At 41.1% G+C, this 16,048-nt stretch overlaps 1 protein-coding gene across 3 annotated transcripts in view; it reads left to right on the forward strand.

Moving 5' to 3' along the window:
• Hhla2 (HERV-H LTR-associating 2) overlaps window positions 1-4,883 on the forward strand; it is an 86,933-nt gene extending 82,050 nt beyond the window's left edge. For all 3 annotated transcript variants that reach the window (XM_037209721.1, XM_037209723.1, XM_037209722.1), the window contains 4 exons: window positions 606-656; window positions 1,410-1,517; window positions 2,284-2,373; window positions 3,282-4,883. In XM_037209721.1, coding sequence (XP_037065616.1) covers window positions 606-656; window positions 1,410-1,517; window positions 2,284-2,366 — 242 coding nt within the window. In that variant the 3' untranslated portion in view covers window positions 2,367-2,373; window positions 3,282-4,883. The remainder of the gene's footprint in view (window positions 1-605; window positions 657-1,409; window positions 1,518-2,283; window positions 2,374-3,281) is intronic.
• The last annotated feature ends 11,165 nt before the right edge of the window (window positions 4,884-16,048 follow it).

A 16,048-nucleotide genomic window follows, 5' to 3' on the forward strand; every position in this document is an offset into this window, starting at 1 on the left:
CTGCTTCCTAAAATTTGTTCCAAGCAAGTAGTCAGAGGCACATTAAGTTATACATAAGCACAACCACTGTAGCCTACTGTTAATATTCCCAAGTTTTTACTATTTTAACTAATAGTAGAGAAGATGGTTTAATTAATTGAAAAACATAGGTCCTTTAAAAAAATTCAAAACATTATTTAAAATAATAAACAAGATGATCTGATTATCTTGTACTGAAAAATAGCTAGACGGAAATAAATCTAAGCTTTAAAAAGTTGTCTTTGCAGTGATTAGATCATGGACTTCCCCATCTTCCCACTTCCTGCAGGTAATTCCTTCCTGTCCCCAGGCTCTGTTGTCTGTTGCACAGACTTCATCCTATGTTCGATGCTTTCAAAAATTGCTATAATCTTGAGTCATTTTTTTAAAATCCTTGACACATCGAACACATTTTTCTTAATTTCTGTGAAACAAACTTGTATTGTCCAATAATCATTTAAAACAATGCCTTAAGATGCTGTGATCACCAGTCCTTAGACTTCTGCATTGAAATGTACATTAATGATCAGAACTTGACCCAGAAGGAATCTGTACAAACTAGGAATTATCTTATTTCCACATTCCAGGAAATGTGAATCCAGGAAGGAGTTCAAGTACGGAGCAGGCTCAGGAAGCAGGTCTGTGTGACTGCATGCTATCTCCCTTCCCACGAATGTCTACAGCAACACTGTACACCTAAAAGAACTTCCACACTCCATCCTGCCCTCAAGAAAGCCCTGGGTATCCTGAAGGTTCAGATAACTCTCACATCCCATACATGTTTCCTGCAAAGAGAGAATTTTGGTTATTGAAAAACCACTATTGAGAATGAGGTTTTCAGGGTGACATCATGGGATCATTTCACCAATTTGACCTTGTGATCTTTCAGTCTCATAGGCAGGTTGGCCTCCTTGCTTGTTATACTTGCCACTCTTTGACTAGAAATAGTCAGAGATGGTTGCATCTCGAGTAGTCCAACTTATTTCCAGATTTATCTTCTGGGCTAAGATAATGATCCTGTGGTTGGATTAAATTCAAATTATAGGACATGGAGTGTCATATGCTGTTCAACAATGACAGTGTCTACCCTGGAAGTCTGCCCACTTCCACATCTATAGAAAAGCACACAGAACACTCAGAACTTACAAAGTTAGCATAGAAGATAGTTCATTCAACCCCCAACCCCCAGTTATTCACATCTGAATCAGAACCAAACTTATACTTGAGGTGGCAAGGAGAGAGAAGAGTTCCCCAATCCTAGAATGGAGAGTCACAATAAATCACTCCCATATGGAGTGAGAAGACACAGCCAAAGAACAGTCTCCAGAGAGGGAGCTGGGGGATGAACACTTACTTAACTCTTTCTTATCCCTGATCTCCAACCAAATTAGGAACCAGAAGAAACAGATTCTCTGATGAAGGAGACCAATACTTCCAGGTTCCCCCATCAGAGGAAGAAGTGCATCATGGTTCTGATGAAGTTACGGAGCACAATTCAGGTCAGGGTCTATCCCTCTTGGTTATGAAGAGAAAATGTTTTATACTATTGTGTGATATTTGATTTCACTGTGATGCTCCAAGACTGTTAATAAAATTAACCTTGAATTGGGGAACGTCGCCAGCGACTAGCTGAGTGGAATTAGCCACAGAGAAACCAGGAATTTGCATAGAGAAGATAAAAAAAAGGAAGGAAAGGGCAGGACTAGAGTTTGGTGCTATTTTTGGTTTTGGGATGAATCTTATACTTCTGTAGTTTGATGTAATGAAAACATATTTGGAGCTTTTATTTGTTTAATATGCTATGGTTCATATGCTTTGATTTTTAAGTCAATTTTCTAGTGTTCAAAATGCCCTTACTCTAGGCTATGTTCAGATGGTCCAGAGTTTTCAGCAAGGCTGAGAAAGAAGGGTTTCCCTGACAAACGGCATTCTATTCTTGTCCCCTAATGGCCATTCTCAGCCCTTCCTCGGCCAGGACACTTTGTTAGTAGTTGGTGGAAACCTGGCCAACAACTGTAATGAGCCAAGAATTGATGATTGGTTGACTTGTATTTATTCTCCCCTTTGGAGCCCTTGAATCAATCATAGAATAGTATTGCTACTTTGGATGCCATATTTCTACAGTGAATGCATTTTTAATATTGTTTGTTGGAACAAGATGTGAAAACAGAAGTAACCAAGGTGACTCTCATGATTACAAAAGAGGAGGAGGGAGAATGTGAATTCTTACAAACAGAATTTTATTTTGTTCTCTCTTTCTTATAGAAATGTGTGCTGTCGTTATTGAGGGTGATAACTCCAGTGGAAACAATGGACACGAAGCATCTTCTTCATCAAACCATTCCTGATGCAAAGGTAATATGAAAGGAAGGAAGGAAAGAAGAAAGGGACTTGTCGAACTGAACCTGAAAATCCCAACATTCATGAGGTAGACATAGGAGGCTCAGGAGCTTGAGGCCAGCCTGAGTTGTGTAGCAAGATGCTGTCTCAAAAAATACAATACAAAACCATCTCTACTACCACCAACAAAGGAAATGAATTTTTTACTAACTTAGTTATCATCATACAAGTCTTGTGGGTAGGGAGAGGCGAGAGGAATTACAGGATAATATGATGGAAAAAAAATACAACTAGGCTTTTCTCAACATATGAGATCTTCCTATTTAACTAGCTCTTCTTGGTCTCCTGCTTTTATTTGTGAACATATCCAGTGGTACTGTACACCTGGACACTCACCAGAGCATGCTCAGTGTGATTGTCCTTCTGATAAATGTGGGATTGTGCCAACACAGAAAGGAACAGACTTGTATAAAAATAGATCATATCGCAAGTAGACCACGGCTTTCATCTGGATCCAGATGTCTGGCCGTCCATACATTCCAGATATTTCTAGGTCCCTGGATGACTAGTACTTCAAACACAATGTATGTAGTTTGGTTCATTTTGCTGCATCAGTTTTTACAGTTTTGTGTATTCCTCAAATCTGAATGTAAGTAAGGGGTAGAACTGGTTAGGCTTGTTTTTAAAACTTTTAAAACTCAGGAACATCTAGAAGGAAGATTGAAGTTGGCACTGACATGACAGGCTGTGTCACTGTTCATTTTATAACATCTCATGGATCTGTGATCACAGATATAAGTGATGGCTTGAACCTCGTCATCCCCATTTTTCCTACAAAACCCACTAACACTATTAAGTGTTTAAGATAAAAAGTGGTTATTCTGGCTTGAACAATAGACACTGATTCATTTTCTTGCTTCTAGTCCCCTTCAGAAAAGGCAACCAGCAAGTGAAATCCTGTTCTCGACGTATAGAAGAAATCCTCTGCTTGACTTACTCCATTTATCTGAAGATTTACTTGACTGACGTCATCCTACCTTCGCTCACTGCCATCAGATCTGACAATTTCACTGTTGTGAAGACAGTCATTTACTTCCCAGGCATGGGTTTGAATGTGGCCCTAAAGCTCATGTATTAGAAACATTATGTAATAGTGTTGAGGACTTTACCAACATTATGGAAGCAGGTTTGTTCCTGGAAACTGGAAACAAACTGGAAAACTGGTTTGTTCTGAAAGTACACTCTCTTTCTCTTGACCTTTCTTGACTTTCAAACTTTTGCCATGGGAAGTTGTGCCCAAAAGGCTCTAACTGGATGATATCACCTTAATACTGGAATTCCTAGCTTATAGAATTATAATAATTAATTTTTTCTTTATAAATTATTCATTGAACAGCAACACCAACCAAAGACATCCAGAACTGTATTGACTCTTTAGGATGTAAACATCAGTCACTGATCTACTACCTTCAATAAGATGATGGGTACCTGTGTTCAATGGATGAGTTCCACTTCTTGTTAATGAACATCACTGTTGCAGCCAGGCTAGAAGGTTACTGTGCATTTCCATGAGCTCAGCAGGCCTGTATGATTAGAGGCTGCTTCAAGATCTGATGAGAGCAGGTGGGAGCAGGACTATCCTTAGTGGAACTGTAAAGAGCCATGCATGACCTGGAAATAAGACAACCAATGTGATACAGTATTATTCCCTAGTCTTCGGCAATGGCTGTTTGAGCATAACTGATTAGCCTTTGGATGATGAGTTACAGGATCCTGGAGAGTAAGGATGCCAGCATCTCCAAGACTACTTAGGGAAGGAGATCTTATCATCACTAGGAGTGACCTGTCTGGTGGGAGTTACAACTGGCAACACCAGGCTGGCCTAGCTGCTGATGGATAGCCATGAAGACAATTTGAGGAAGACTTCTGGCTCAGTTGCCATATTATTCATCAGTCTTCTGCCATATTATTCATCAGTCTTCTAACAGGTTAAGAGTTCCATGTAACTGTTCTGCAGGGAGAGAATGTAGGGTCTGGCTGGCTTGATCTGTTCCTTTCATTTTAATAATCAACTTAGAGTGATGTCAGTACTTGGAAGTTTGTTGATATGATATAACTGGACTTTTTTCCCCCTTAAGTAATCAAGTTTTTGAGACTGTAGCTCATAAGGGAAAAAAGTGTGGTGTGATTGCCACCTAGCTAATCTTCATTACCAGCTGATACGCTTGGTATCATATTTGTATACTATGTATATAGTTTTGGTAAATTTTTGTATAATGTGCAAGATATTCATAAACATTAATGTGTGAAATATTCCAATGCAAATAAAAACTTCACTGAGATAATATTATAATTGAGTTAATTATAATACCTCTGTTACCTAGTGAGGCAGTAGTTAAGATTAGCATATGAAAAACACAGGTTGGCAAAGAGTCAGGAACCCCTCTCCAGTCAGAGCCAACTGTAGTTGGAGTTATCTCCAGTCCTGCCCTGGCCAGCAGCCACTCAGACTCAAATAAACACACAGACACTTATATTATTTAAACTGTTTGGCCTAATGGCTCAGGCTTCTTCCTATCTAGATCTTACATCTTAAATTAAGCCATTTCTATTAATCTATAAGTTGCCAGTTGGTTCATGGCTTATCAGTATCTTAACATCTTTAACATCTTCTCATGGTGGTGGCTGGCAGTGTCTTCCTGACTCAGCTTTTCACTTCCCAGACTTCTCGTCTCTCTTTGTCCCACCTATGCTTCCTGCCAGGCTACTGGCCAATCAGCACTTTATTTATCAGTCAATCATCCACAGCAGCCAACTAAGACTCACTGTCAATTGGATGTAATGGCACTTCATTGTCCAAGAGTAACCTATAGATCAACATAATACTAAAACACATCCCTGGGCAGAGACTTAAAATGCTAATTAGACATATGACATGTGAAGTTGCAAGTTGAACACATCACTGACCCAGCATGCATAGAAAAGCTTATGCTAAACTATGAAAATGTTCAGTGTCCTGGGCTGGGGAGATGGCTCAGTGGTTAAGAGCACTAACTGCTCTTGCAGAAGACCTAGGTTTGGTTTCCAGCACTCACATGGGGTCACAACTATCTATAACTCCAGTTCCAGAAGATTTGACACCCTATTCCGACGTCCACAGCCACAAGGCATGCATGCTGTGCATATACATATATACAGGCAAAATATTCAGATACATAAAACACAAAACAAAACAAAACAAAACAAAATACACCTTAGAAAATGAAGTGCAGAGTGAACAAAGCTGCTGGACTCCCTCCATGTTACCGCCTTGGCTCTCCTCTTGGGAGCATATTCTCAATAAACTAACTCTGTTTTAGCTACACCTGTGCTTCCTGCTCAATCCTCTGTGGATACAAGGGCCTGAAACCCCTATAGTCATGCCCTCCAAGCCTGACATTAACCGGCAATGTCAGTTGGTGAGCTAGCCAGGAGGTAAGATTGGTGTTTCTAATCTCTTAAACTTCCAACTCATTTTGGGGTGAGTGATAGGAGCTGTGAGCAGGGGGAGGGGAGCAATCAAGGGCTATTAGGGTACCAGCTGCTTGAAAATCACTGGGCAGGAGTATCTCGTCATGTGCCAAGGTTAGAAATTGGTCTTCACCAAGGTACCCTACAGAACATCACACTGTCCCTCTCCTGTATCAGCTCCCTGATAAGGACTCACAATGGCAAAGGAGCCTTGAATGCTTTCCCTAACGGGTCCCCTCCCCCGCCATCTTTTCCTTCCTTCACTTCTTCCCTTCATATTCACTTCCCTTCACATCCTTCCATGGAGAGAGTTTTTGGGATGGGGAGGGGGCTGTCTGAGTGCTCATGGAAAGTCAGACACTGAGGATTCAAGTCACAGCCCCCAGGTGAGTGGTTGCCAGGCAACCCTGGTATTAGGAATCTGACCTGCTGGCTCAGATGCAATAAATGTGCCATGAATGTGATACAGCAGCCCTAGGTCTGGCTGGAACTATCCAGCCCAGACTTACTCTACTGAATCCTGATAGCTCCTTGGGCTCCCCTGAGCTGCTGGAGCCTCCCATGCCTCTACGTATCCTCAGCCTCTTCTGGACTCCTTATTGAATTTGCTCCATGTGTCCCTAATGTTTTTCTGTGTCACCCCACTCACCAACTCTCAGGTGTGTTCCCGCTCATTTACTATATGCAGTGCTAGCAGCAAAAGCATGGATTTAGTCTCCCAGGTGGTAAGACACTTCCTGAAACATGAGGTCCACGAAAAAGACAGCCCATTTCAAATACTAAGGGCAATATGGACAAAGAGACCAGAGCCGTTCGTGGGACAAGCTTCTTCTCCGATGGGCCTAGCCACTTGAGCCTTTTTTTAGAGCTTCAGAAGAGACATTTTGTTTCACCCAAGCAGAAAGAAATAACCTGGGAGATTCCTATAGCAAGGGCTTGCATCCCAGTCTTGTTAATGTTACTGCAGAACATGTTCCCTGGACAGAAAACAGCAGGCTCTGGACTTCCAACATTCTAAATTCTCCACAGGCCTTGAAGGTGTGCTTTTTTTAAAGTTTTGAAATTATAATTATGTCATTTCGCCTTTTTCTTTCTCTCTTTTCAAATCCTCCTATAACTCCCAGTTGCTCTCTTTCAAACCCATGACCTCTTTTTCATTGTTTGTTATTACAGATGTATGGGTATATGCATATATCTTCTTAAATACAACCTGCCCAGTCTATATAATGTTATGTGTATGTATGTTTTCAAGGCTGACTATTTGGTACTGGATAACCAGTCTGTGTTCTCTTTCCTGGAGAAGACGATTTCTCCCACTTTTAGCATTCCTTAGTCTCCTGTTGTCCTGTGTGTAGAGCTGAGGCCTCCTGGTCTTTCCCATACTCACGTTGATTGGCCACGTCTATTGGTGTCACCCTTGTTCAACTTATGTGTAAGCAGTCATGTTGGTGAGACTTTATGGGTACCTTCTGACTTTACTAGGACACGCAGTCTCATGGCAAACTCCCTGGTCCTCTGGTCATTCAGTCAGCCTTTGTAGACGCAGCTTCTCTACAGGAATCCTCTTTCCCAGTGAAGAGAGCTCTACTTGGTTCTGATGGTTTGTTGTATTTCTAAGGGGTAAGATGATTTAGGTGACAAGCAAAGGAGTGATTCACTCAAACCCTGTTGACCATTTTCCCAAAGAACAGACACACCCAGATCATGAACTCACCGCTTGGGATTACAGAACCCTGGGAGATGCCACAGATTATTTGCAAACCCCTCACAGGGATGAAAATTGTACTAAGAAATCTGTTAACTGTGGTAGGATCACAGGGGTTACTTAAGGAAGGGGGTGTTTCTCAATGGGCTAATTGAGCTCTTGACAATATTAAGGTTACCCAAGCTGCCCTTCCCTCTGCCTTTTATCTCCTGAACAGAAAAAGGTATTAACCTAAATCTACTTAACAAGCTTCACCTCTTGACCCCCTCGGCTCTCACTGGGACTCTTTCTTACACCTCAAAGATGTAGAGATGCAAACTTTCTACTCTGTTTAACTAATTGCACATGCTGATTTAATGTCATTCTGTCATATATGTTCATAATTGCTCACACATAATTGTTTTTAGGTATGATTTTAGCCTGGGCCAAAACTCAGTCTGCCTCCAAAATTGCTGAAACTTGAGTAGTAGAATCTGTGATAGTTAAAGCTTCCTTTTTGTATTTTAACTTACTTTATGATAATATTACTATTCTTATATTTTTGGTTGTGAGCCTAGCCTTCACCCAGAGAGGTGAAGTGCAAATGTGAATTTAAGAAGAAGTTGTAGATTTTTCAACACTGTACACAAACTCCTTTGTGACACACACATATTTATGCTTCTTAAAAAGATAAATAAATAAAAATAAAATTACTATTCTTGGCATGCCTCATTTGAGATGTACATATAAGTATGTAAAGGTAAATGTTTTAAGGGTGGTTTCCATTATGTTAATTTATTCATTTTGTGGGGCAGGCAGGCATGTGCCACGGTGCATGTGTGGAGGTCAGAGAACAGCTTTCTGAAGGGAGCTGGTTTCTCTGCTTCTATCATGTGAGTCTCAGGCATTGAATTCAAGTTTTCCGGCTTGGCAGCCAGCACCCTTACCTGCTGAGCCATATTCCATGCTCTATGGTGGTTTTTAAATTTGCCATATGGCATCAAGAAATAGGAGCTATTATTGCCTGTCCACTTGTACTTTCTTCCCCCACTTGCTTGTTACAGCTTGATTTTTTGGGGGGACAAAAACAAAAACCAGATTTTTTTTCTTAAGACCTTATCTTGACCACTTTTAGATTAAAAAAAAAAAACGGTCATTTTTAAGACAAAATCATCACTGCTGCCTGCTCAGTGTGATTTGAGTCTTATTAATGATATTACATGGACTTGATGCTAATATGTTTAAATATAATTGAGATTCAGTTCTCTTTTACAATATATTGAAAGCAATAGCTTGGCCTCATGGTTCATCATGCTAATATGCAGAGTTAACCAGATTCCCTTTAAAGGAAGGAGACAAACACAAAATGAATCAGAGACACCAGACTTTGAGTCTCTCTTTTATTAGAGGTGGGATAGAAAGATCTCTAGGAGTGTTAGTGTGTGCTATCTATGTTTGAGATGCAGCTTTCTGTGTTTTCATTGTAATATAGACTTTTTATTTTCTAAAGACACATAAAGTAGCTAGGAACCATCAAGAAAGAGAAGTAGCAAGTTATAGGTAAAGTATATTTTTGGTAAGTAAGGTTAAAGGTAAAAAGGCAATGATTTTAGATGAGAATGGATTTTACATGGTAGTTTTGACCTAAGTAAAGGATTGTTCCAGAAAGGAAATATAAAAAAAAGTGAAGACAAAACTGGAACACTTACTCACGTTGAAGGTCCAAGTCAAGTCACAAAAAGGGTTTATGAAACTGTAAAACTCAAAGATTAGATAGACACATGGTTATGTTTACTATAATTAATGTAATTTAAAAATTCCAGGTGTCGGAGTTTTGCTGGGCACTCATTTCATGAGTCAGTCTGCCCAGACATTAGGAGGGAGCTGCAAAGGGATACAGGGGCACTCCAGACACTCTGATTCTTAGCAGCAGAGATCAAACAGAGACATTCCATATGCCCCAGGGAAGTAATCACAGGCTAAAGAACAAGCCAGATTGATAGCCTCAACCATGGGAAATAATTTATTTCACCAGACTAATAAAGTACCTGCTACTGCAGAGAAACCCCAAGCAGAAGTTTTTAAAGGGTAATGCTTCCCATAGCTATGGGAAACCCAGACACTGGAAAAGAACTACATTCAACAGAGTTCTAAGAAAATGTGACTTTCCCCATTCTTAAAAAAAAAGACTGTCCCTCTAAGGGGAGGACAGACCTTCAGACACAATGATGGCTACTCCTAAGGACTAAAGCTGTCCTAGGTTCCATATTGAAAGCTAGACTCCAATGAGTGTGCAAATAACCACAAAGGTGCTTTGGATAACTTTTGATATGACATAAAAATGTGAATAGGACCTTACTCAATGCTTTATTTGACAAGTAGGACCCTTATTAAATGAACTTATTAAAACACTGTTGGAAATGCCCCCAAGCTGAAGGAGTCATTGTTGCCCTGCTCACCTTGCCCTACATGTGCCCTAAGAACAAGGCATAACATTGGGAGTCCTCATCTAAAAGTTAGGGGACATTTCCAACACCCTTGGCTGACTTTTTCCTCCACTCTCCAGCATGCTGATAATTAGGACACTTACAAGCTATGACAGCTAAGTAGCAAAGCCGGTAGAAGAAAGGACAAAAATGGCTTTGATAACTGTCCCAAAATAAAACTTAAGCACATCTTACATAGGAATGGAAGAAAATGGGCCACACAGCAAGGATATAAACTGACTGGAAATGCCTGGTGGACTCAGGGGAACATAAAGTTCTATTGCACAAACAAAAAAATTATTAAGGAACCTCATAACTCATGTTACCTCTACATTCAGACATGAACTGTCTGTCTTACTCACTTGTCGTTTTTGTAAAAACAAAACAAAACAAAAAAGTCTACACCAAAAAAAAAAAAAAAGAGGTAAAAGGCAAAAGCCTGTCTATTCTGTCTCCATATTTTACTTTTGAGGTAGAAATCATTCACTGCTTTTCTTTAATGCAGTATAAAAGGACAGACACATTCTGGAGAGAAGATGAGCAATTCAGTCTTACTCAAATGTATCCCTGTAAAGGATATTAACAACTTTTGATGTTTCATGATACTTTCTCAAGATGGAGAGAGGTCTCTGCTTCCAAATGGATGGAGACCTACCCCTTCCAGAGTGAAAGAACTCAAACGGTTATTCTCTAGAATAAAATCTCCCCTGTAGGAGTCCCCCCAGCTTCCAGAACATCTTGAAGACAAAGCTGCTTGTAAACCCATTGTAAGGGCTAATCTTGCTTGGTTGGTTGACATATCTGGGAAGAGGAAGTTCAATTAAGGATTACCTCCACAAGAGTGGCCAATGGACATGTTTGTGGGACCATTTCCCTGATTGTTCATTGACATAGGTAAGTCCAGCCCACTTTGGGTATGGCTATTCCTAGGCAAGTGGGCTTGGACTATATAAGAATGGTAGTCGAGCAAGCCAGGGAAAGCAAGCCGTTAAGTAAACAGAGTTCCTTTGTGTTCTCTGCTTCAGTTCTTACTTCCAAGTTCCTTCCTTGGCTTCCTAGACACCCCATCCCCGTAGCTCAAAACTCTAATTCTGGATCCAATGCTTGGAGTAGCCCTGACATTCAAGAGGATCAACTTGGACCTGTCTAGGCCAACCCTGGCCATTGCTGTCTTGTCTCAAAATGGGCTCAGCAGAGGAACGTGGCAAAGTCTAGTTAATGAGGCCAGAGTAATATTACTCCTGTGGGAGTCTAGGCAGGCATTTCTCTTTTTAAATGTTAAAAAGACACAGATATTGTTTTAGGAGAGAAGTCTGAGAACTACAATGGTCCCTGTACAGTGATGAGAGATACAACTATAGAGACCAAAGCCCCACATATGGAAGTTGTTAGAAAAGGCTGGCCTTTTTGTTTTCTGATAGTGCTAAGCCCCTGAATCAATCTCAGAGCCTCCAGTGTGAGTGGGACTGGGTAGATCGGCAGAACTCCTGAGAATGACAGAGAATAGGATCTCAAGTTGAGATCAGCCATACACAGCTGTGGGTGCCACATCTAACGTGACAATAGGTCAGCTAAGCAATGGCCATGGAGTGAGACACGGAGTTAGAATGGGGGCAGTCAATAAGGAGCACACCAGACCCCCTGACCATTATTTCTCACCTCCAGGACAAGGCCAGGAGTGCTTGGCAGGGGTCTGGGTGCTGTGGCGCTGCAAACCTGTCTGTCTTGGACTCGGCAAAGCTGAAGGAAACTGGCAGGTTGTAGCAAAAGCCATCAATCTTGACAGTAGTCACTGATCTTTGCCAGCTCAAGTTTCTGGCCTCTGGTTATACTGTGTGAGCGATCACAGTGCCATTTCCTGACCTTCTGAGTAAGAAATGAACATCTGTTCCTGCACATTTGCCTAATCAGTTATGAATTTTTCTGGTGGCCAGCTCCCACGTAGAACCCTGAAGGGAGGAATTCTAGGATGTGTCCCCTCCTGTTTAGCAACGCTCTAGCAATAGAAAGCCTACATATGGCTCGCCACTGTCCTAAGTGGAAGAGTTTACCTTAGCAGTTCAAGGCCACAGGAGCCTCCACATGTGTCATTTAGGAAGGTCTTAATTGCACATTTGACATGCCTAACTGGGGCAACATCTGCATCATAGTGCTTAGCCACCAGAGCTAAAAATAGAGTAAGGGATGAAGACAGAGGCTGAGCAGTCAGCTAACTTCAGTAACTGCTTACCAACCTGCCCTGCCCTAGGCCCCATGGAACATAATTAGCCCAAAGATGTCTTCTATGATTCTTATTCATATATTATATATTAAAGGCAATAGGGATTAAAAGAGTTATCCTCCTAGCATCTTAGTTTAAGTAGTTCTTGTATCTTTTTAATCTTTTGTGTTAAATGTTAGAAGGAAGTTTACTTTCATTTGAAGATCAAAAACCTCTAGTCACTATGAAAGCATTGCGCTTAATTTTTACATTTCTTTAATCACCTTGTTCAAGTGCCTTCCAAGTTACAATAAACACAGCTTTTTTAGGTATTTCTTTCAAATGCAATTGACGTTCTGATTTGTAGATTAGCATCAGCCTGTTACTTCTCTGGTTAATCTTTATAAAAAGAAACTCTTTATTCTTTGGAACCTGGAAAACAGAATGTATGTCAGTGTGTCCTGTGAAATTCCAGTGACTCTGAGCAGCCCCAGACCCATGGAAGCCCTTTCCACAGGAAGGCAGGCCTTAGCAGCTCTCCCTGGGCTTCAAAGGGAGGCAGGGAATTGAGGCAATCAGCTGTCTTACAGAGCAGGACTCACCCCAAGGAAATGCTCTGTCACTCTCCATCTCTGCCTCCGCTCCCCACATGGGGAAAAGATTCTTCAACCACTCACCAGTTTGCTCCCGACACACAATTACATCAGGAAACCCTCTCCCTGTGTTTATGACAGTTGAAGAATTTTAGGCTTTTCTTCTGTGAATGGGGAGCAATTAGTCATCACACTGCCCAGCCAGGTTTTCCTGTTCATCTCCTGCCAGGAGCAATTTCTACTTCGCGTGTTTTTATTCACTCATGGACACAACCATGACAAGGTGAAATGCAGGGGTGTACTGTGGAGACCCTGCGACCTCCTGCAGCCCAGTACAACTGCAGCACACAGGAGGCGCCTCCCTTAGCAAATCCTTTATATGGTCTTGCTGGGCAGACTCTGCACAGGACACCCTCAGTCAGTGGGGTAACCCTTCTCTGACTGAGGCCAGCATTCAAGCCACTCCGCTAGAGCTCTCCAATTGGGGCTTAACCTTGAGACAGCTGTTCAGGCAGCAATGAGAACTCTCTGGAGTTCAAGTTTTTCATTCTTAGACTGCAGCGTCTTCTATGTAGCCAACTTCGAACCTCCTTCAAAAAAAAAAAAAAAAACCATTTAAGCTTTCTTCAGGTAATATTTATTATGAGCAATCCTATAACTTACCTTGTAGGACTACTGGTAAACCGTTTATCATAAATAAAATGAAAGGCCCGTGCCATCTGCACTGGGGACTATCCTAACTGCTTTACAGCCATTTTTGGGAAGAGTAGCTCATAACTCATTTTCCAATGTCTTTTAACTGACCTTTTCTAAATCCAAATCTCATTTAAAAACTGGGTTCTGGGGGGAAAATCTCAGTAAAGAAGCTGAGGTCCCGCTGGCCCTGCCCGGCATTCAGTTCAAAGTTCTGTGTCACTTCTCACTTTGACCGGAAAACAAGGGCATTAGCTTCTCCCTCTGCATCGGAATAGCCAGTTAATGAACCACAGAGCTGGAGCAAGACCCATTCTCTGTGCTTGGGGGAGCATTTGGGATAGAAAGTGGAGGCCTATAACCCAGAACGCTCCCCCCTTGCTCTGTCATTGCCTCCATTTTAAGTACCTTCCTTCTAGGTCTCCATTGATGCCGGACAAAGTTATGTTCTTAGGTGCCATGCAAAGTGTTCCTTTGGAATCTCCAGCAGATCCATTTGTGCTTTACAAGTGATCTTTGCTGCATGGATGCCTGAACAGTCCACACACGTGGACTGAGGGCCCAACCTGGACTCAAGCATTTGGAAAAAAAAAAAGTGCTTCCTTCTAAAATACTTAGCACTTCAGTACTACCTGGGTAAAGATGAATTGTATAAGTATGGGAATATTTTCATTGGATTTGTCTCTGTTGTTCTTTTTAAGAAGAAAGAGAAGACAAAATCTGTTAAACTGGTCCTTGGGATGTTCTGAGCCCTAGGCCAACATTTCAAAGGTTAGAACCCCTGAATATCTATCGTGTTCTTCCAAATTCTTTGGCTTTAGCTTTGAGTTTATTGACTTGAGAGTCTGCTGTCTCTGCCCTTTCCTTGACTTCATTCAGCCCATGTGGCTGCATCTAACCCTTGGAAACATATTGATTGACTTTTGTGTCATAAAAATAAAAAAAAAATACTAAAAAAATCAGTCTCTATATAGATTTTGCTGTTGTTTTCTCTGACACGAAGTAGTTGAATGTATAAAAGGAATAATCAAGACTTTTGAGTACTGAATGGAAAATAATCAAGTTTGGTTATGCTCTCATCATGTGTAACAGACACACAAGGTCCATCCTGACAGCTGTTAATTCCTGGAATCTCAGAATGTGGTTGGTAGTTTTCACCAACTGTATGTCATCGACTAGTGTTCACAGGTTTGCCATGTTCTCTAACAGCCACAGCTGTTTGCTTTATCCTTAGTTCAATATCTCATTCTCCTTCTGGGCAGAGGGGACTGAACTTAAAAAGTGACATGAATCAATAGGTATTCATTAGACACAGGGATGTTTTAGTTCAAATCATTTAATCAATTCAAAACCCCTTATTAGATAATATCATCAGACACAAACACACATAAACATGTCCATGGTGATTATTAGTTATAGTCTATGAATCTACAAGGCTGTGGCATCAAGAATAACATCTATATTTCAATGCTGGTAGTTTTGTCAACAGCTGTATCCAGGCTAATCTGGAAAAAGTAATGCAAACTGTGTATTTATCTAAAATTTGATTACAAGGGTACTCTGGTATGACAACTATATCCAGAATGTGCCAACCCTACTTTTTCTTGGCAAATGTCTTGCAGATGTGTTTGGTTGCACTCCCAAGGTCATGAGAGAGTGCTCTGGCTTCCTGTATGGAAAAGCTGCATCTCTCTCTCTCTCTCTCTCTCTCTCTCTCTCTCTCTCTCTCTCTCTCTCTCTCTAATTATGAGCCATAGTAGTTCTGATTTGAGCAAAATCAGAGAATGGGCAGACATGATGCCAACCTGGTCCCTTCTGCCAAGCTGCTTGCCTAGCTCAGGGTATCAGCCAACAGCAACAGCTGGGAAATCCATGACATTGTAACTGCCTCTGGAAGTTTCTGCTACCTCAGGTTGCTGCTGTGACTTTATGTTTTCGTCTGAACCTCGACCATCAGAGTCTGAATTCTGTTCCCATGTTCCTTGTCTGCCTCTGCCTGAAATACAGAGATAAGCATGTGAGGGTCGTCTGAAGGATACTGTGTTCTACACTGGGTATAGCTTTGAAAGGATTGGAAATAAATCATACTTCATCTCAAAGTTATGATTTATAATACTTAACTCTACTTGCTTAAAATTTTGAAAATTTATTAACTGTAGTTTTGAGTAACAACAGGGTCATTTTTTTTGTCCATAACAGCCACCTACCAGCTGGAAGTCAAAAGCCCTTAGGTTGAATGTAATCTTCTATCTTCCATCCCAACCAAGTTACCCTAGCCTAAATTTTCTCAGTAGAGGCAAAAATCCATTAGTAAGTCATTACAAAAGCCACATGCGCAAAAGAGGAAGCCAAACATCCTCTCAGAACCCACCACTTGGACTTTTTAACTGAGTCTTAGCTTCAAGCAATGAACTATAGAAAATGAATATTTCCTGGAATCCTTGTGTGAACATCAGCAGAGGTTGAGGACAGTTCTGTAAGTTCTGTGGACTTTGGTGCATCTGTTCTCACTGCTTTAATTATA

This window comes from Peromyscus leucopus, chromosome 12, assembly GCF_004664715.2.
Source record: "Peromyscus leucopus breed LL Stock chromosome 12, UCI_PerLeu_2.1, whole genome shotgun sequence".
NCBI lineage: Eukaryota > Metazoa > Chordata > Mammalia > Rodentia > Cricetidae > Peromyscus > Peromyscus leucopus.